Source organism: Lissotriton vulgaris, chromosome 7 (genome assembly GCF_964263255.1).
Source record: "Lissotriton vulgaris chromosome 7, aLisVul1.2, whole genome shotgun sequence".
Classification (NCBI taxonomy): domain Eukaryota; kingdom Metazoa; phylum Chordata; class Amphibia; order Caudata; family Salamandridae; genus Lissotriton; species Lissotriton vulgaris.
The window spans coordinates 584,160,765-584,182,787 of NC_141695.1; the positions used below are offsets into that span (position 1 = coordinate 584,160,765).

The following is a 22,023-nucleotide window of genomic DNA, read 5'->3' on the forward strand; positions in this document are numbered from 1 at the left end:
CTTCCTGTTCAATATATATATCTAATTGAAACTGCTCCCAGAGTGAAGATGCCTCACACAATCGTATTTATTCACCTTTTATTTGGCAGGGAGCAGCGAGCTCAGTCTTGACCTCCCAGCGTGGTGTGCGCCAAATACACCATACACGTTTCAGGTACTCTCCCTTTCTCACTGGCCTGGCTTTGCGGTGGAGAAACAGCGGGGCAAATTATCTCCCTCACGTTTAAAATCGCATAATCCCACCCCCATATATATATTCCAAAGACAAAACGAATTCTCCACACTTCCGCATTCACAATGGGTGAACAGTGAACCACGAACCACTGGAAAGATTGGCACTTATTTCTTATTGCTCCTCAGAATGACGCGTTTCGGACACCACTTGTCCTTGATCACATTTCACAGTAAGCAGTTCGCCATCATATTTTATATATGCTGTGCATTCAACCCACGTGGAATACAGACATAGAAAACACACTAGCACTTAGTGCTGCATACAAGTCAGTCTGTTTTTTTTTTTTCGGCACAAGTTTGTACTCAATACAAATAATAATAATACATTCCTGTCATGATATATGGCACAAAACACTTTCTATTTTTAATTTCATATAATAAAATAAAAACCAATGTATATATATATAAAAAAACATTGAAAAATTCATAGTGAATGCGATATAAAACCACTCTCCATGCATTTTGCTCACTAAGTAAATCGTTAAAACAGGTTACTTTGAGTGATTAAAAAACGTATTCAACTGATAACTCGATTTTGTGGCTCATGCTCATATATATACCAATATATGCATGTACATATAATACACCACAAAAACATCCATTTATGTAAAGCAGACCTATATACAACTACCTAGTGGCAACTGCCTGTACGCTATACATATATAACCTACAGGCAGTTGCCACTAGGTAGTTATATATAGGTCTGTTTTTCCATAAACTAGGCCTTTTTTTGGATTGCTTATAACCTTAGCCCATTTGACCAATCTTCACAAAGCCTTCCCAAAAAAAGCTCATCCACAACAGCTCCTTACTCGGTGGTTTTGGGGTGATCCATCAAGCAATGGGTGAGGAAAAAGGGTATTCCCAAAATGCTAAATCCCCGTTCATCTGCCATAGACTTCCTTAGGCAATGCTACAGCAAAAACTGAATGAAATTACACAAAATTTGTCCGGAAGCAAAATCTTGGACCGCAGATTCTGCGTTATGGGACTTGGTGTAAATCCAATTGGTCATTTTTTGAGATATTAGGGGTAAACAATATACTTATTTGGACAGTTGGGCTTGTGAGAGTCTTAGAGACTCTTTCAGGAATGCCAATTTAAAAATAGAGTGTTCTGATTTCAGAGGAAGCTTTGGGTCATCTCGAGCAAGTGCACTGATCGGCTGCTAGAAACATAAGAAAAAATGTTGTAACAGCCATTACAGGACTTGATGACTTAGTTCTCTGTTCTGAAGTTGTAAGCAAATTAAAAATATATGGGGCTGTACTTAAATACCTAATGCCCCAGGAAGCCAAACCCCGGGGCTGATTGATATAAAGGAGGGGAGCTCCATTGCCCTCCTTCTTGATTCTCCAAAGACCCTGGGGAGCCCACCCCTGGGGACAAAAACTGTTTAGATGCGCTGCCTCCTCCCTGAGCCTAAGGGGCCACAGAGAGCTCACCCCTGGGGTCGACATTACTTTTATGGGGAGAGGATCTGCGCAGCCCCCTTTCCCAAAGTTTGGAAATGCCCCGGGGATCTCACCTCCTCAGTGATGTCATAAATTATTTCCTAGAATATGTCATAGAACATGTCATAAGTGATGTGATATATGAGGTCATAAGCAGTGCATGGTGGGGCACAAGTTATAGGTAGTGCTGCCAACTATAACTAGTGAATTTCTGTGGTTTTTTTGTTCAAAAGCTTACTGTTATCACTAACATATTCATCTAACTATAATGTTACTTTAATCTTTGGTCTTTCAGTACATATATATATATATATGGATATATGATGATACAACGCATGTTATTACAACGCATGCTTTTACATCGCATTTTTTACAACGCAAAAACTTTTACAACGCATGTATTTACAACGCATGTTTTTACAACGCAGGTACCTTTACAACGCATACCATTACAACGTAAGTATTGGTAAATATATATTAATTTTATAATCGTAAATTAATTGAAAAAAATATAATTTAATGTAATTTATTTTAATTTAATTTCATTTAATTAATTTAATTTAAATTTAATTTTAATTTATTTTTACCCTGTACCCCTGTACCCCAAAAACCCAAAACTGACCCTCAACCCCAAAAATACCCCTTTACCCAAAAACCCAAAACTGACCCTGAACCCCAAAAATACCCCTTTACCCAAAAACTAAAAACTGACCCTGAACCCCAAAAATACCCCTTTACCCAAAAACTAAAAACTAACCCTGAACCCCAAAAATACCCCTTTACCCAAAAACTAAAAACTGACCCTGAACCCCAAAAATACCCCTTTACCCAAAAACTAAAACCTGACCCTGAACCCCAAAAATACCCCTTTACCCAAAAACTAAAAACTGACCCTGAACCCTAAAAGTACCCCTTTACCCAAAAACTAAAAACTGACCCTGAACCCCAAAAATACCCCATTACCCAAAAACAAAAAAACTGACCCTGAACCCCAAAAATACCCCTTTACCCAAAAACTAAAAACTGACCCTGAACCCCAAAAATACCCCTTTACCCAAAAACTAAAAACTGACCCTGAACCCCAAAAATACCCCTTTACCCAAAAACCCAAAACTGACCCTGAACCCTAAAAATACCCCTTTACCCCAAACATATAACATTTAAAATATAATTATATACTTACCAATACTTACGTTGTAATGGTATGCGTTGTAAAGGTACCTGCGTTGTAAAAACATGCGTTGTAAATACATGCGTTGTAAAAGTTTTTGCGTTGTAAAAGTCCTGTTGTAATGGTATGTCGTTGTAAAAGTTGCGTTGTAAAGGATGTTTCCCATATATATATGTATATATATATATATATATATATATATATATATATATATATATATATATATATATATATATATATATATATATATATATATATATATATCTTCAAGGTACGTAGATGTGAGTTGAGAATAGTAACTCTATACCTCACTCTGTGCACTTCTGTATAGTTTTGTCCTTCTTGATATTCTGGTCATGATATTGTGTGATTGCTATATTCCTCCTCGATATTCCAGACTGCTATCTTTCCTGCGATTATTAGCATGCTATTCTCCCATACCCAAGGGAGCAGTACTATCTGCTTTAGAATGCTAACTGTGGGCTGGAAACATTTAGGAATCTGCCAAGACTATCAATAGGTCTGATTCAGCTATGTTAAAAACTAGACATTCAAATAGGTCAAATAAGGACTCCTTCAGTTATACTTTTTCTAAACTTTTTTTAAAATCAACATGCACAGTTTTTTTAAGAAATATATCACAAACATATCCAGCTGGAATATCACCTTATCCCGGTCTACTTTTTTGCTGTGAGGAAAGACAGCATTGACAACTTTGGTTACCACCTTTTTAGAATTGGAAGGTTATATCTGGCTGTGCCAATTTAGTGTGAAGGTAGTTGCTGTAGCAACATCATTTCACACGTCTATAGGATGCAGTCCCCACTGGAGCTAACACAGCTTAAGGTAACTTTTGAGGATAATTCTCTTTGCCAGTGGTAGGTATCCAGGCTGGTGTTTGGTCTAATAGTTTTTTGAGAATTCAGAAACATTAGGCACTGTAGTTTGAGATTATGGTCGGGCACATATGATCGATTCATGGCACCGACTAAGTCATTTTTCTGTCTCAGGTGAGCTGGGCTGAAGACTAACAGACTGCAGAGGTCATGGAGAACTACAGTCCAGTTGTTTTGGTGCTGTAAGCGGTAGCCTTTAGAGTTCAATGTTGTGCTGATAGGGGCCAGAGACATTTTATGCCGTGGGTAAAGTAGGCAATTGCCCAGAGCCCACCCTGTTAGATATTAACACCTTAACCGCTGCGGTTTTTCCACCACGATGCGGGCGTTCTATTAGGTGGGTGGGGCTGTGTCGGCCATTGGTAGTGCTCCCTTCGGCCAACGGCCGACGGCAGCACGCAAGGGGTTAACATAATCTAGTATTGTTTGGGTACATGTTGGTTTGAATTAGCAGGAAATTAGTGATACAAGTTGTTTCATACAAGGTCCTTTGGCAGGACAAACACTGCTGCAAAGACCAGGGTCCACATGCTGAACAGTTTCTACCAGCCATGCAAGCATTTTTTAGAAAAGAATGGACAGTCAGCTGCGTGAAGGGGAGAATTAAATCAATTTGTATTCAATAGCGATTGATTGGTATACAGTTTTATAAACCGTTAGTTGTTAAACAATGGTAGAAGTAAATGAAATGCCGCCTGTGTCGGGTATTAGATTTGTCTTTATGATGCCACTTACATCATTCATATACCTCATCCTTTTGAGATTAAAAGAAAAATGACTGCATTTCTATGTAGAACTGCTGGCTTTGCAATTGATTGAGCAAGGCAGTCATGCAGGTGCTACGTTTCAAAGATGGAAGTTAGCTTTTTTGCTGTGTATGTGATGTTTTCATTGGTGGACTGTTACCAAAATATGCCATCTTCACAGAATTATTGGAATCCGGTAGTGTATCGGCTGATGCTAACGGTATTAGTAAGTGTCAGAACCCCTTTTAGAGGGCCACGGGGCACACAGGGGTAATTGGGCTTAACCATGGTGGTTGAGGTATTTTACTACTGATGTCCTGGGTCTCAACCTATTATAAACACTGATCAGCTAGGCCAAGTACATGTCCCCCTCGGGGGTGGGAGGGGGAAGAGTGTAGATAAATATTAGTGAAAATGACTCATAACTCAAAGTGCACATAGTATTTTTAAAAGTGTCTATGGTGCCACAGCACTATCAGCAGCGAGTCCCCCGAGGCCCTACAGGACCAGTTTAAGTATTACCCCCTCCTGCAGGCCAGAAGTGTTCAGATTTGTGGTCTTGCTCGGAGAAGTCTGGCTGCTTACACTACACACAACAGCACTCAGCAGGTGCAGGGTTTCTTCCAGAGTGGTGCTGCCAGCTTCCCAGTGATTGGAGATGCTCCAAGCCTGTGAAGGCATGGTAAGTAGATCTTTCCCACACAAGGGGGAAATCCTGTATTTCACATCCCAAATGGAGCTCAGCGAGGGTTCAACACCATCTGCGGTGTCTTTTGCAGTCTTCAGGCGTCAGTCAGGGACAGTTTTTTCACTGTGCAGGCTCAATTCACCAAATGCAGCTTCAGTCTTCCTTCGGGTGACAGCCCAAACTTCCTGGCATACAGGGTTGCTGACTCCTCCATTGCACTTGCCTTCACCACAGGGGTTACGAGTCTCAGTGCTCTTGCATCACTAACCTGCCTGGTGGCCCCCTGCAGCATACTGGGTCACTGCAATGCGGCGGTACGGTCTTGCCAAGTCATGCAAGGCACTTAGTATATGGCTCAGTCCACAGTGGCCTCTCCTGGCATACAGGGGTTGCCAAACCAACACTGTAAACATAGGCAACAACCCAATTGGTGCACAGCCATTCCCTCACACCTCGCGTAGGGAGTTCTCTGAGCAAGGTTCCCCCATGGTCCTCACTCCCTTAAATGCTCTCTTCTTCCTCACAGGGCACAGCACACTAGTCTTGGCAAGCTGGCGGGCACTGGAGCTCCAGACTCCAGGGAAGGTGATCCTAGTGTCCCTGGGTGATATTCCCTCACCCAGCATGGAGACTGGCAGGCCTTGGCCCCCAGTCCTGGTCACCGGTAGACATCATGCAAAGCTTCCCCTTCTCACAAAGCCCATTTGGTTGCTTGGTAGATGACACACTCAGAAGTCTCAACCTCCCCTTCTTCTTTTCATTTTCCAGACACCAAATATGATTTGGAGTCTGAGTCTTTAAAGTTTTATGCTGGGGTTCTGCTTCTTTTGAAGTGTACATTTTTACTTCACTTCTCTCCTGAATGTCTGTCAGTTGCAGCAGGAAAGACGCCAATACTGACTGTCCCACAACACAGTTCATGGGAGTGGAGAGAGTTTACACCTGGATGTCATCCACATCTGTATCAAAATGTTAATCCTAGGCTATCAGCCCTAGTTTTTATGATTTCATTATCAGCCCCAACTCCTTCCTGAGATGTGTCCAGGCCCCTTCCTTGTAATCTATCACTGAATCAAAGAGTACCCTCTTGAAGTATAAAGGGGAAGTATCTTCCTCCATTGTGTCCCACCTAGCTCCCAGAAATGCAGCAATACGCAAAACTGGGGGCATTCCTCTGCTCCTCATGTCTTCGCCTGGTAGGCCTGAGTTTCCCAAAATGGAACCCAGGGTCCTCCATGTAACGTACCATTGCAGGCACACTTACACTCAGTGTGCATTCACAGCACACATACTGTCCAGCACTGTTTCCTTCATTCATTGTGCCATCACAGACACACATGCATTCAGCTCACACATTGAGTCTGTGTGCACTATTCAGTAATGAGGACTTTCTGTAGTGTACCAGGCTGTGCTTTTGGCAAACATGCTAAAAACAGTTACGGACAACGGCGGACACGGTGACCACACTCCCCTGCTGTGTTCCCTTTGTGATTGTGTCACCACTGTGACCAGACGAGTGTGCACAAGCGACTCCAGCACCTGCCGTCTCTGGGTTCCAGATGCTAGATAGAGGAAGAACAAACCAAAAGTTGGAGTGATGCACTACTCTGAAGCAAAATTAGTTTTTCAATAAGTCATATAGTCTTGTTTGTATTGTCTTAGTAAATCCTTTATTTTCTTAAGCATCCAACAGTTAAAGTTACCAGCCAACGCGTTTCGTTCACATACAATGAACTTCTTCAGGGCATTGAGTGATGTACATTCTTGGGGGAGAAGGTCCTAAGTTCCCCCTTGAGTTTTTTTTTAGCCAAGTGCGAGCTCGGTCCAGAATGTGTAGTCGTGGCAAAGAAAAGTTGCTTGTGCACAAATTAATGTGACTGTGGGCCTCCTTGATAAGGGCCAGTTAGCGCTCATTCTGAAACGCTAGAAGCAGCCGTCGACTCTGTTCGAAAGATGCTTATGAAAATAAAGGATTTACTAAGACAATACAAACAAGACTATATGACTTATTGAAAAACTAATTTTGCTTTTGGCAAACATACACACCATCAGCACACACACTCACCATGTGCATGCTGCACAAAACCTACACCCTTCTTGTATTGTACTTCTCGCAAACACAAATGCACCCAGCACATGCTTTCAATGCGCACTCACAGCCCTGCATTTCTCAAGTATTGTATTACGTGCAGGCATGCATACACTCTGCACATGCACTACCCCTTCAAGTACTGCACACAATTGCTCTACCCTTGTATTGTACCCTTCTCAGGTACACACAAATGCAGCACAGAGTCACTACTCTTGTGCTGCACAGGCTTCTGCGTTAAGTATGCTGTTGTGGAACTTAAAAACTGTGAATGAGCCTGTAGGCCACACTCAGGTGATACAGGGTAAAAACTACCAATTCACTACTACTGATCACTACACAGTATGCTGCCACCACCGTGATCGTGCTGATTAACACTTGGTGAGGGCGGTATCCTTCCCGCAGTATGAGGGCAGCACTTTGGGTGTCCCTCCCGTTTCTACAAGACCTCAATCCCTGTGACAGCCCTTTGTAATGGCACATATGTACAATCAGTATTTGCCTATGACAAAAAACATCCGCATTAGGGATCCAGACAACAGTGCAGGTGGGCACTCAGGTCAGGGATGCATGTCTTTTACCATGCAGAGAACTTTTCCATCCCAACAGAAAGTCACTAATCTTTCAAACATCATGTCTGAATTGAAAAGAGCCATGTAAAATAAAAGAAGCAAAATCATTACGTAGGGTACAAATCTTTTGTCAAGAATGTGGTTCCCAAGAATGCAGAGAACATTAAAAAGCAGTAAAATAATCTTGTCGAATTTTCAACATCATCAACGGATTTTGATTCATCTATCTGTTCATGTGCACACCTGCCAAGTGACACATGTCATATGGAGCATTTGAAGCAAGGTCTGGATTTTAAGCCAAACAAAGTTCGCAGGCTGTGGCTTCTAGCTTGATTTTATCATTCCATAATTTTAAAAGCTAAAAAAAACACAGCATGCAAAATACTGCCAGCCATAAACACACACGAATGGTTGAAGATATTATATATGACATGACCCACACTGATGTGTTCCCCAGGATTGTAAATCCCCATGTGCTCTATTGTCCATCATCCTGTTCCCCTTCTGAACATGACCTGTGCCCACATAACACAAACAGAGCAGACCTGTCCCCTTGAGCTGTATACATTACTCTTCCAGACGCACAACAGTCAGAGCTCGCCCCACACACACAACACCCAGTAACCCTTTAATGCAATATCGCCCACTGCTTTCATGAGACACATCACTCAGTGTTCTCCAGACTGCTCTTCGGATGAAGAGAGCTCCCCTGGTGCACATTACACTGTGCTACCCCTACACATCTCTCTGAGCCCATGTATGCACATAGCCCTGTCCACATACGCTGCACATCACTCAATGCTCTCCTGATGCACAACGCCCAGTGAGTTCCTCGTGCACATCACTCACTCTGGTGCTTTCCTGGGGCACATCACCCTGCGGTTCCACATGGCTCACCACCCAGTGCTGCCCAGACACACATCACCAGAGTGTCTTTTGTGAATTTTACCTGTGCTGCCTTGGTGCACATCACCAGGTACTCCCTGGTGCACATCACGTTAGCCCCGTAGGACACAGCACCTTGTCCGTCCGAGGTGCACTCCACCAGGTACTCGGTGGCGCACATCACCAGGTACTCCCAGGTACAAATCACCGGGTATTCCCAGGTGCACATGAACAGGTACTCCCAGGTGCACATCATTGCGTACTCGCTGGCGCACAACACAAGGTATTCCCAGGTACACATCAACAGGTACTCGCTGGCGCACATCACAAGGTACTCCCAGTTACACATCAAAAGGTGCACATCACCAGGTACTCGCTGGCGCACATCACCAGGTACTCCCAGTTACACATCAAAAGGTGCACATAACCAGGTACTCGCTGGCACACATCACCAAGTACTCCCAGTTACACATCAAAAAGTGCACATCACCAGGTACTCCCAGGTGCACATCACCAGGTACTCGCTGGTGCACATCGTCATAGCCCTGTAGGACACAGCATCTTGTCCGTCCGAGGTGCACTCCACCAGGTACTCGGTGGCGCACATCACCAGGTACTCCCAAGTACACATCACCGGGTATTCACAGGTGTACATCAACAGGTACTCCCAGGTGCACATCAACAGGTACTCCCAGGTGCACATCACCAGGTACTAGCTGGTGCACATCAACAGGTACTCCCAGGTACACATCAACAGGTACTCCCAGGTGCACATCACCAGGTACTCGCTGGCGCACATCACCATAGCCCTGTAGGAGACAGCACCTTGTCCGTCTGAGGTGCACATCACCAGGTACTCGCTGGCGCACATCACCAGGTACTCCCATGTAGCCATCACCGGGTATTCCCAGGTGCACATCAACAGGTACTCCCAGGTGCACATCACCACATACTTGCTGGCACACATCAACAGGTACTCCGAGGTACACATCAACAGGTATTCCAAGGTGCACATCACCAGGTACTCGCTGGTGCACATTACCAGGTACCCCCAGGTACACATCAACAGGTCCTCCCAGGTACAGGTCAACAGGTACTCCTGGGTGCACATCACCAGGTACTCGCTGGTGCACATCACCAGGTACCCCCAGGTGCACATCCCCAGGTACTCCCTGGTGCACTGTACAGTCCTTAATTTATAAAACAATAACTTCCAGGGCTATCAACTGGAGGCCAGTGCAGCCTGCACCACACATTGCCCCTGCCATTTCTACCAATGATAGTAATAGCACAACAACCAAACATCACACTTCTAAAAGTGTGACAATTCCGACCATTTCAGGGCCCCAAAGCTATAAAACAGATTTAGGCGGAAAGTAATAGTCATTTTCATTGTATATTTCTTTAAAACCTTGTGGCAGACTGTCACAAGCTTCGGTGTTGAGAATTAAGCGCTGGTGCCGCGCACCGGAAGTCACCGGCTCAAATTAAGCACTGGGTGCACATCACCCTATGCCCGTAGCACACAGCACTTTGTCCGTCTGAGGTGCACATCGTCCTTTGCTCCTGGGATGCAGATCCTGCTGTGCCAACTCCAGCACATAATCCCAAATCTCAATGTCCAGTGGAATACGCGGGTCGCCAAAAAAGATTTTCCCTGCATGCTGCTCGAGATTATAAAAGGATGAAATGAACATATTACAGAAACTGATGGCACGCCTATACGTTATTTATTACGGCGAGCGTAGGATTTACACTCTTTTTCTTGAAGAGCTTTCTTTGTAACAAGTCTGTCTGGGAAATTTCAAAGCAACGAACTCAGTGTAAAAATATGGGGTGCACAGGGTGGTTCCGTCACCTTTGTTTTTGTATTTTTTTTAAAATATGTAAAATAAACCCCTTCATCATTCACTATGTATCACAGGCATGGGTCCTTGCGTGGACACCAAAGAAACTCAACCCTTTTACAGACCATCATTAAACGTCGTAGAGTGCAACTCATCCTACATTGCGTCCCACGAGTATAAAACATGGATAGCGATGCTTCGAGGCGCTGGGTGAGATGCATGTGCTATAGATCAGCTAGGATTCTAACTCGCCTGTCACGTTGAGAATGCAGCCGAACTGGCGAGCGATGTATCCGTGTGACACCCGTTTCTGTATTCGTGATCGCAACCATTTCAATGGCATGCACACAACGGATCGATGAATGTATGGGGAACATGCATGGGCGCAGATGCTTGGATGGAAGGGTGGACACTGGAAAGGCTGGCAAGGTGTGATGGGCATCCTCGGAAGTAATGCAGTGCTGGAGCTGAGACACAGAACACTAATCACTCAGAGAATACACAGGCATGCAGATGGGTTGTTTCTTCTTTGTCTCCTTTACCTCGTGTTTTTGTGGGCTTTAAAAAAGAAAGGGAAACAAACCCCTCACCCCCCTCAGGTGCCTTCGTTATTGTATGTCCCATGGCCACACGATTAAACACAGACCAAAGAGTGTGGTTATTAGAAGCCTATCTATATCTTAAGTGTGTGTCAATTGACATGTTTCAGCCCTTGCCTGTCACCTCTGGGGGTTGGATCTTTCTTCAGGACCTAGATGACCCCTAGGTTAACCCCCTAACTCTCTAACCAATCCTTATTCTTTAGAGTCGACATTAGTGAAATAAGGGGGGAAACCCCTGTTGAAAGGTATTTTTTCCACACAGTCGCCGTTGTTGCATTGTCACATAGATACAAGATAAAAACAAAACAAAGTATAGTCTGGTGACAACTTTCCTTATCCCTCAGGTGTGCATTGCTCATTCCCACATAGGGGTACACTCTCTCTCCTGCTGAAGCCCACTCATGTAAGAACATCTCGATTCATGCTTAAGACAGGTGGTGGCCTCTTGTACTGCTCGCTTACCGAACTGATGCTTCTCTGGGATCTTTGCCATGGATGTGATGGGTACCATGGATGGGGTGCATGGATATGATGTCTACCATGAATGACAAAAATAGATGGGATGGGTTCCCTTAACTCCACTCGAAGATGCTCATTTTATCAGCATTGGAAGGATGAGAGGATAATATGGATAAGATGAGATTGTAACTACTGATCTGAAAGTTTTAAAGAGATCTATGCAAAAATAACTCAATTAAATGAAATTAATTAGTGCCTTAAATCATTGCTATCAATGTTTTATACTTGTGGGCCGCAATTTAGGATGAGTTTCACTCTACGACGTTTAATTTATTAATTTATTGGGGGCCGCTAAAATGGCCCTAGCAGCTGCATGAGGCACCCTCACTGAGACTCAGTGGCACGCAAGATTGTGGAGGGCATTGGCCCTCAAGTGTATGGGAGACATTATAGATGACACCAGGAAGGAATTTAAATATACATGGTGCCCGCTGGTGGGCTACCGTTCTGAAGGCCTTCCACTTACGGCCTGCTCGCCAAGGCTTAGAGCCCTCAATTTGTTCCTCATCTAGGGGCCTAGCTTCTCAGCTGCTTGTGCGCGTCGCCCAAAATCAACAAGGACAACAAAGACACCTAACCCCCCCATACACATATTTTGTTTCTGGCACCACGGCACCCTTGTTTTTGCTGTTCTACTGTTTTGTTATATCTGTCAAAATTCCCTGTAACTCCCCCCATAGGGGGGACGACTGGTATGCTGTTACAGGCCTGCACATAACAATACTTGTTGTATATTCTTGGAATGTCGACCTTTTCGAGCCATAGAACTTGGGACGAAGATGACACTCCTACTAGCCCTCTGTAACTCCTAGCTCTCCCCCCATATTTGCTCTGTTTGTATGTAGTGTGCATGATGCTCGTCTATGGTCCTATTAAAACCAAAGAAACAGATTTTGACACAAAAAAATCTCAATCCACTGAACTATCACTAAACACAACGAGGAAGTTTAGCTGTTTTCATCATTCCACCCTCTTGTAGAACTATAGCCTATTTCTAGGCAGGGCCCCATATTGTCAGTGGTGGATGAAGGAGGTGAGCTGAATCTAGGTGGTGGTGACCAGCACTCACCTCTGGAGATCCTTCACAGACACGGTGATCTTCAGGCTGTGGCCCAGCATGAAGAGGGTGGCAAGGATGTCAGCCCACTGGACCATCTCACCCAGGGGGCCCCCCTTCAAGACTCGAGGACTGAAAACATCCCCAGATTCCTCCGTCAGGAAGCCGATGTGCACCAAAATCTGCCAGGAAGAACAAAGAGTTAAGTTAAGAGCGATATGGAGGAGGTGCAGGTAAGAGGAGGGCGTGTGGAGAACCCTGCAAATAAGACATTTCAGGACATCGAAAGAGAAAAGGGGGTAAGAGAATAAGCATGCAGGGGAAAAGAAGAAGCTTTCAGAGAAGGGCAGGGGGGACATTTTCACTGAAACTGATAGACGGCTCGCTGTTCGGCTTCGATGGGTCCGGCAGAAGAACAGTGGTGTAGCAAGGTCACGTGGTACTGGGTGCAGAACATTTATTTTCACCCCTGGCTTGACAAAATGGCAAAAATATGTGTTTAAAAAACACATATTTTTGCCATGTTGTGACCCCCTCAGTGATGACACCCCTTTTCCTACGTCACTGCAGAAGAATGCATCCAAGGTACTCTCAAAGGGCCAGAGATAACACACCCTGCTCGCAAACCCTTACCATTTTCTATGAGCAAAGGTAGGGTCTCCTGCGATGACATCAGGCCTCCTTGCCTACATTCTCACTCCCAACCAGGAAACTTTTTATTCATCTGCTTTTCGAAGGTCATTGGCAGGGAGCAGGGAGTGGTCCGAGGATACCCAACCTGATTCTTTTTGGAGAAGTTGTTCGCAGGGACAGCTCCCCCTTTTCCACTCAGATACCCCTCCTCCCCAACGTGGGATCTGATCAATGGTTTGCCGCCATACTCCTGTTCATATGTTATTGTTACATTAATTGCAAATCATAATTAGGAAAGAATGCCCCTTTCATTTACCATCCTAACTGTGATTCGGAATGAGTTGGATAATCCCTTTTGCTAGTTGCAAAGTAACCATGTGATTTTGTGCATCACGGGGTTTGGGTAGCAAAACTGTTTTTACAGCAGGCCCCTAACGCTACCATTTGCTCAGTGATGGGCAGCCATTTTCCAACTTGTAATGACTCCTGGATAAAGAAGGGCCTCCAGTTCTTAAAAGAGCTCATTGCATAATCGCTGATGGACTCATCGGTCCTGTGTTTTATCAGACAACCCAGTGCATTTTGGGAGTTGTAGTCCTGATTTGCTTCTACTGAACTAACGACCAACACATCTGATAATAATTTGTAAATGGAAAAACAAAGCCAATATAAAAGGATGGGAACTGTACTCCTTGGTTTTCTTTGCAGCCACAATAGCCTCCCTGGCAGACTCTTAAGGAGTCAGAGAACAGACCTCCTTGTGTTTGCCTTGGGTTGCACATAACGCAGGCAGATGAACTCACAGTGGTACACAAGAGAGACCAGCTTCTTTGACTGTCCATATATCACTTTTGTGCTGGCTCCCCTGATCTTTGGTTGGTAGGCCCAGGTGTCCGAGCAGCAGATGCTCTCTCCTACGTACCTGCTTCTGCTCCTTCTTGGTATCCTTCATCCGCTCCTCCAGGTGGCGGGCTGCCAGCAACCAGTGGGACGCCAGGCGGCGGATCCGCTTCTTCATGAAGATCAGCGACTCCTTGCCACTGCCAAGTAGATCCAACAGGGGTGCCAGATCCAGCCGGAACGCTGCCTGAATGGACCAAGCAAGGCAACAATAAGAACAAGCATCTAATTAGCACACATCCAAAGCCGATGCCAACATTGTGATGATGGTCAGTGCACATAGCTCTGGGGCGGCTGCACCTGCTCATCATTTACAAGTCACTTCTGGTTGGTGTAGGATCTATATGTCATCCACTAGATCTGCAAGACATGTGTCATTCAATGCTGTGTGAGCCGGGGGATCTCCTCCCTCTGCCCATGGAGCCTTGTACCAGTACTGCTTGTGCCACAGCATGTAGTGTGAACCTCTCTCTCTCTCTCTCTCCACCCAACCGCCTACTTGTGAGACGTGTAACACCAAGGCCTGATTGTGTGGGGGATCTCTCCTATGACTCCGTCCTTTACCTGTACGAGCTGTACCACTGGTGTTGTAAGAGGGAGGGCTCTCTCTTAATAGAGAACCCTCCATCTGTAGGGCTTGAGTCACTCAATCCTGTAAGAGTCGGGGAGTTCTCTCTCTACCACCTCCTCCTTGGATAGGTAATCTCTGTGTCAGTGGATGTGGTAGGTTCATTCCCTTTGCACCCAGCTGTGTGCTTGTGAGATTTGTGTTGCGTCAAAGAGTGCTGTATAGTGCAGGGGGTTCACTCTCCAGACCCAGCCTGTCTGAGCTGTATCGCTGATGCTATAAGAAGCAGGGGGCTTGTGCTGTCGCCCAGGAGAGCCCTTGACCAGAAGGCTTGTGTCACTCAATGCTGTATGAGGCAGGAGACTCTGCTCCCTCCACCCTTGTCCTGCTACCACTTGTGTCATGGCACTGAGAGCAGCATGAGGGTCCCTCTCACTCCACCCAGCTGAGTGCCAGTGAAACTTTGGTCACTGAGTGCTATTTAGGGGCAGATGGTTCTCTCTCTCTGCAGTCTGTCCTGGATCTGTAAGACTCTTGTCCCTGAGTGCTGTTTAGTTGCAGAGGAGTCTCTCTTTCTCCAGTCAGGGCTTTATCTGTAAGATTTGTGTCCCTGAGGCCTGTTTAGGGTCAGAGGGTTCTTGCTTTCTGCAGTCGGTGCTGCATCTGTTATACTTGTGTTACTGAGTGCTGTTTAGGGGCAAAGGGTCCTCTCTTTCTCCAGTCGTGCTGTATCTGAAGGACTTATTTCACTGCGTGCTGTTTAGGGGCAGAGGGTCCTCTCTTTCTCCAGTCGTGCTGTATCTGAAGGACTTATTTCACTGAGTGCTGTTTAGGGGCAGAGGGTTCTCTCTTTCTTTAGGCAGTGCTGTATCGTTAAGACTCGGGTCCCTGAGTGCTGTTTAGGGGCAGAGGGAGCTCTCGTCCTCCAGTCGGTGCTGTAACTGTAAGACTCGTGTCACTCGCTATAGTATTAGAAAGGAGACCCTTTTCCCTCCATGCACGACCTGTGTCACTGAATGCTGTGTGCAGGGCCGTTTCTACCATTAGGCAGAACTAGGCGGCCGCCTAGGGCGGTTAAAGGACTAGGGCGGCAAAAGGGGGGGAATTTGATTTATTTATTTGAAGGCAGTGAGTGCCAGCGCACCTGCTTGTTCATGCTGCGCATAGTGGTGTGTGGAGCGGGCCAGCGGTACCAGTGTAGACACAACTTCTCACTCCTCTCTCTGCTAGTCGGAACTTCCTCCCAATGTTCACTCTTTTCTCACTGCTCCCAACACTTTCACACACTCGCAGCCCTTGCCCCCCGTCCACCTCCACCAGAAGCGCCTGTATCCGCTCTTCCGCTGCGGCCCCAGGGAACACGGCTCCGCCAGGGCCTGCCGTCCCTGTGACCCGCCGGACCTGCCCTGCCTTACTCTGCCCCGCCTTACTCTGCCCCGTCAGTCCACGAGGTGACAGGCATACCCCCCCCCCCCAGCCCTTCTAGCCACGGAGCTCCTTTCCTCTCGGAGGCCGAGAAGGCAGAGAAAGCACAGCGTTGCAGTGATAGAGGGAGCGGGAAGGGGGGCTGAAATGGGCAGCAGAGGCCTAGCTGTTAATTCTGCAGTGGGTGCAGTGGCACCGAGACAAGGACGGGTCGAAATATAGCTCCTTTTTTACTACACGGCGGCTGTTTTCCTTGCTCACAGTAGGGCCCTTGGCACCCTTGCTAAGGCACTAGTAGGCAGGAGGGTGTGTGTGTGGGGGGGGGGTCTAAATGAGCGGACTAGGGCTGCAGCAAGTGGAGAATGGTTTGCAGGTGCATGTAGGAGAGGCAGCGGGGCTCCGGGCAGTGGCAGACAAGAAAGGGGGTGAGAGAGCTGAGGAGAAAGACGAGGAATCAGGAACTGCTAAAGAGGGGTGAGTGGAAGAGATCAGACCACGCAAGAACCAGGGACACATCTGGTGTATTATTAGGGAAGCAAGGAAGGGCAATGCAAAACGAAAGAAGCAGGGTGTGAGCAGGAACCACCGAAGGGAGGGAAGGCAAGCACAGAAGCAGAGAGAAGAGAAGCTAGTGGGGGGTGGCAGGCAAGAAAGAAAGGGTGCGCAGGACCTGGTAAATGGAGGGCAGGGGTGCTAAAGGAAGGGACACAAGTGAGTAGCCAGAAAATTAAAAGACCCCTCACTTTTAATTTGCCTCTAATCACACCGAGCTCGCAAAGCGTGCAAATCCAACCATGCTTAAAAGAGTTCCTTTCAACTTTTCATCTTCCTTCAGAGGGACAATCCATTCCCCCTCCCTTCTACTCATCCATCCACCTCCTTCACCTTTCCATACAGTAACCTCTTGCCCCATTCAGCCATACTGTTCCCATCCATCCATCTGTCATTGCATGTGAGCATCGGTTTTTTCACACATCCGACCTTTTTCCTGCCTGATATTCCCTAACGCTGATATTTTGACTTGCAGGCAGAAGAGGCCCACAAACAACGTATTCACTTTTAAGTGGGGACCAGATCGCCATTCCATAGGGTCAGTGCTGCCTCTGGTTACGCTGCTGGAGTGGGGTTTCCCCATGCCACCGGGGGCACAGCTGAGAGAAGCAGTGAGCTCTGCAGACAGGAGTATATTAGAGAAGCGGGGGGAGAGGTAGGTGTTGAATTAAGGCGAAAGGTGAGGACAACTGATATCAGGAAGTGATGAAAGGTGACGGGAGGTATGAGTTAAAAAGGGGGCATATTGAGTACTATAAGATCAGTAGAGATGAAAGACACCAAGAGCAGAGATGAAAGAGGTGATGCAGGAATCATTGAAGAAGAAGGTGGTATGATAGGAAGTATCAGGAGTGCAGGGCATGGGTACAGATTCAAGCTGGTGAAACAGAAAGGATAGGACCTTTTGAGTAAGGCCAGGGCAGGGGGGTGTGGTTAGAACAACAAGGAGTGCTGGAGGGAGAGGGACAATTGAGAACTGCAGGGAGAGTAGGGGGAGAGGCAGAGGAGAAACGCAAGGGAACAAGGAACACTGGAACAATAGGTGATAGACTCAGGGAGAGTTAATAAACCAGCGGAGGGGTAGAGGTGCAGAATAGGGAGCTCTAAAGGGAGCGTTCTACACACGAGAGAGGAGTCCATGAACTTCAGAAGAGAGAGATGCGGAATGATGGTAGTAAAAGGGAGGGGGCGGCATGTTTCATTTCTCACCTAGGGCGGAAAAACACCTAGAAACGGCCCTGGCTGTGTGAGGCACGGGCTCTCTGTCTTCCCACAACTGTCTGACTTGTTTTGCTGGGTGTTTATGAGGCTCTGGTTGGCCCCACCCATCTGTGTGCTTGTAAGGCTTGAGCCACTGTGTGGTGTATGAGGTGGGGGACTCCCTCTCTCCCCACCCACCTCTGCTGCTGTTAGTTTTGCATCACTGGATGCTGTGTGAGGTGGAGGCTTCCCTCTAAACACACTCTAAGAGTTGTGTCAATGACCTGTCCAACAGACCTATTGAACCCATGGCCACCCCTTCCTTCCTGACTGGCCTGCCTGCTTTGATTGTGATTCACCCAGTCTACCCAGAGTACTCTGAGGCAATATCGAAGCAATACTGAGTGTATTATGAAAACCTTCACTGTCATACATACGGAACGCTGAATGGGCGAGAGGCGTGTTCTACCTCCACCCTGCTTGAGATGTGTGTGATGCATGTAATTGAATAGTATTGTTGAGACAAGGCGTTGTAGCCACTGGGCATTATTGCAACACAAACATAAAGCAGGAAGGACAAACCCAGAGCCCCGTGTGCCCAGGATTACAGTACCTCTTTCTTGGGATGTGGCTTTAGGACGGGTGGTGCTTGCGTCTGGTTCCTCCAAGGCAGCTCAGGGCAAAACCACTCCACTTCGCTGAGGTAGATGAGGAAGGAACATTCTGTGCCGTCGACCCCGTAGAACGCGTAGCAGGGGTCGGAGGTCCACTTGGATCTCATCCACTGCAAAAACAGATAAGTCAGTTTGAAACTCACACTGTGATAGGAGAGGTGAGTCTTACTGCCGACCCCTGGAGACCCCGCGTCTGCCAGTCTTCCGGGAACAGATTCACAAAGAACAGGGAAGAGAGGGCCTCAACGCATGACACAGACCATTCAACCAGTGAGGGCAAAAACAAGGGCACGATTTAGCATCACTTTGCGGTGGACCATGCTCCCAAAAGTTACTCAAAGCAGCGCAGTGTTGATTTATTATTTACTTTCCGTGCAAATCTTCATTTGCACTGGGAAGCTGTCACAAGGAACTCACATCCATGCTTTTCGTTATTCTGTATCCAGGGGGCATCTGGTGGGTGTCAGACAGGGATTCCCTCACTCCCACCCATGGTTTTAACAGAAAACACCAGCTACTAACATGTGTAGACAGAGTTTTGCACCAAAAAAAATCCCCTCCTTTATGCTGGTGCAAAGTAGGAGAACATTTTTTATCTCACTAAACTTTTCAATCTTTGATTACAGCACACAAACAAAGAGAGAAAAATTTCGAAGTAAGCCTGAACACAGCATTTTACACTAGGATACCCTTGCACTACAAAACCTACGCTGCGTACCACACACACACCTTTGCATTATGGTGCAAAGGTGTGTGCCTGGCACAAAGCTGCGTATTTGTGCACCAGGGCATGGGACGAGAGCTGCAGAGCCATATCTTAGTGGCCATGGCACCACTGAACCACTCTCACTCAATGCAGAGCAGCAACTTTACCTGCTGCTCTATATTGCATCTAATATTAGGAAATCTGACCCCAAATGTGCACTATAGAGTGTTCCCTCCCTTCAGGACGAAGAGAAGGCTCTGAGATGCAGTTGAAAGGACATGCAATGGCCAGCTTGCGGTGGTTGGCAGTGGCGGTCTTCAATGCCAGTGTAGACAGAATACGCATTAGTCACGTCACAGAACCAGAGAACAACAGTCTGCCAGAACTATGCAGGTGTCCCACGGATGGGTGCCTCGGAAAAGCTGGCAGGGCGGTAGTTAAGGCAGACATCAGTCTAAGATGTCGGGATGGACTGGGAGAAGAGCAGGAAGCATTGGGATAGGACGCTCCAGATGCAACCAGGGAAGTAGGGCTAAGGCCAGGTTTTGGGGGTCGTGTTTAGGGGTGGGTCGGTTTTCGGAAACAGGGCAGGAGGGAGGTGGTTCGGGTAGTTTTTTTTTGTAAGGGGCAGGGTTTTAGGGCTCAGGATGTTGGAGTCAGGGTAGTTTTAAGGGCTGGGGCAGGGTTTTAGGCCTCAGGGCAGGGGGGAAGGAAAGAGGTAGTTTTAACCGGTTCCATGCTCATGACGGAGCCGCTCCATCATGAGCCGCGGTTGCGCTGTGCTCATGAAGGAGCAGTTCCGTCATGGCCCTGTCGCCGCGCCTGCGCGGCGCTGATTTCGCGCCTGCACGGCACGTTCTATTGAGCGGGCGGGGCCATGACGGAACCGCTGCGTCATGAGCACAGCGCAACCGCAGCTCGTGACGGAGCGGCTCCGTCACAAGCATGCGAGCACCGCTCGCCCCCCCCCCCCCTAGCGCTGCGGCGGAATTGCTGCCGCAGCGAAGGGGTTAAGTACATGGCGGGGGCATGGTTTAGGACTCAGGATGGGGGGGCTGGGGTTGGTGGCGTTTTTGGCAGGGGGCAAAGTGTTAGGCCTCAGAGTGGGGGGAGGGTAAGGGGTAGTTTTAAGGGAAGGATAGGATCGCTTTTAGGGCTTAGGGCTGGGGGTCAGGGCGTTTTTTTGGGGGCAGGGGCCGAGTATTAGGGCTTAGGGTGATGGGTCAATGTAGTTTTAAGGTCTGTGGCGGGGTGCATTACAGGGCTGGGGTATCAGGTGTTAGGGTGCAGGGCAGGGGGGCTAGGATATGCAATTTACCATGCACATCCCTTTAGGAAACCTGCCCTTAAAATAAAATTCGTTGTAAAGCAATGCATGACAAAGGCATGAGTGGTAAATATGTGGTCAAAATTCAGACCATGTTCTTAAGGCATGTGTGGTTTGAGCCGGGAGGGTGGCCCCCATGTGCATTGCAGGGAGGCCCCCTCAAGTTTCGTTACGCCAGTGTAAGAACCTCGCCACAGCCGGTCCCCGCCCAGCCTCTAGACCCCCCATTCATCCCGACCTACAAGCACTGGGCCTGTTATTGTAAATTATCTACTCTCTGAAGGAATTCCATGCGTGGCAAGAGTCGACTCACCTCCATTTTTCCTGCACAGTCTGGGAACCTGGGGTCTTTGGGAACCTCGCACATGTCCCGTCTCCCTCCTGGGAACGTAGAGAAAGAATCTGAAAAAAGTGTCAGGGTTAGGTGCTCATACGTCATCACCCCAACCCTCTCCTCAAACACCAACTGCCAGTCACTACAAGCGGTCTTCTCATGAAATTACAGTTTTTTTTTATTCCCGAACATCAGTTTCACATCAGCCTAGTTGCCCCACCTTAATGAGGCAAACACACAGTTTAAACGGTCGCTTTGTAATTTAGTATAAACCTCTTAAGGACTGGTTTGACTAAATGCAACCTCGTTTATGACTACTGTTTGTCGACAATTCAAAATGAAGATTTTCAGACATATCATTATGCAGAAGGTATACTGACATCAAAAGAAACAATTTCTACTTTCTAAATACTGTATATAAATATATACTCATATATAAAAAATACATGCATTCATTTTTTCCCTAAATCCATAAACTTAAAACGTTGACTTCATTCTCTAATAGCTATCCTTAGTTCTACTACACAATCTTTGCTAGCCATGTAAACATCTTTAATGATCAACAACGTAAGTCTTTAGTGTGTAACTACCATTAGATCAAATGCCATTTTTGGAAATAGCTAATCAGTCCTTTTGCTAGCCAGCCTCATTTCTCCTGCTGAGATTTTACAGTAATGGAAAAAGCGAAACTACAAGTCCCAGAACCCACAGTAGTATTTTCCACAAAGTATGAGTGGCTGAATGTAGCCTTCATAGCATGGGGTCAGATGGCAGCTATGCCATTATGGAATACTATGTGGGATAATCCCCACGCAGTTTGCCCATTGCTCTCCTAACTTTCTGGTAAAACTCCAAAGGCAAAACCTTGCTGTTTTTTCCTATAAATTCATGTTGTACTCTTTTTTCTGACGAAGTGGCAGCTATGCTTAAGGTCCTTCCAGACC

The 22,023-nt window shown here is 46.7% G+C and overlaps 1 protein-coding gene across 2 annotated transcripts in view; it reads right to left on the reverse strand.

The window, feature by feature from the left end:
• The window catches only part of MGAT5B (alpha-1,6-mannosylglycoprotein 6-beta-N-acetylglucosaminyltransferase B), a 795,006-nt gene that overhangs the window by 305,615 nt on the left and 467,368 nt on the right, over nucleotides 1-22,023 (reverse strand). Inside the window, exons 5-8 of one of the 2 annotated variants that reach the window (XM_086930672.1) lie at nucleotides 21,059-21,147; nucleotides 18,652-18,822; nucleotides 14,316-14,480; nucleotides 12,773-12,942 (exon numbers count right to left, since the gene is read on the reverse strand). In XM_086930672.1, the coding sequence (XP_086786798.1) occupies nucleotides 12,773-12,942; nucleotides 14,316-14,480; nucleotides 18,652-18,822; nucleotides 21,059-21,147 (595 nt within the window). The remainder of the gene's footprint in view (nucleotides 1-12,772; nucleotides 12,943-14,315; nucleotides 14,481-18,651; nucleotides 18,823-21,058; nucleotides 21,148-22,023) is intronic. The other variant, XM_086930673.1, reaches the window with a different exon arrangement.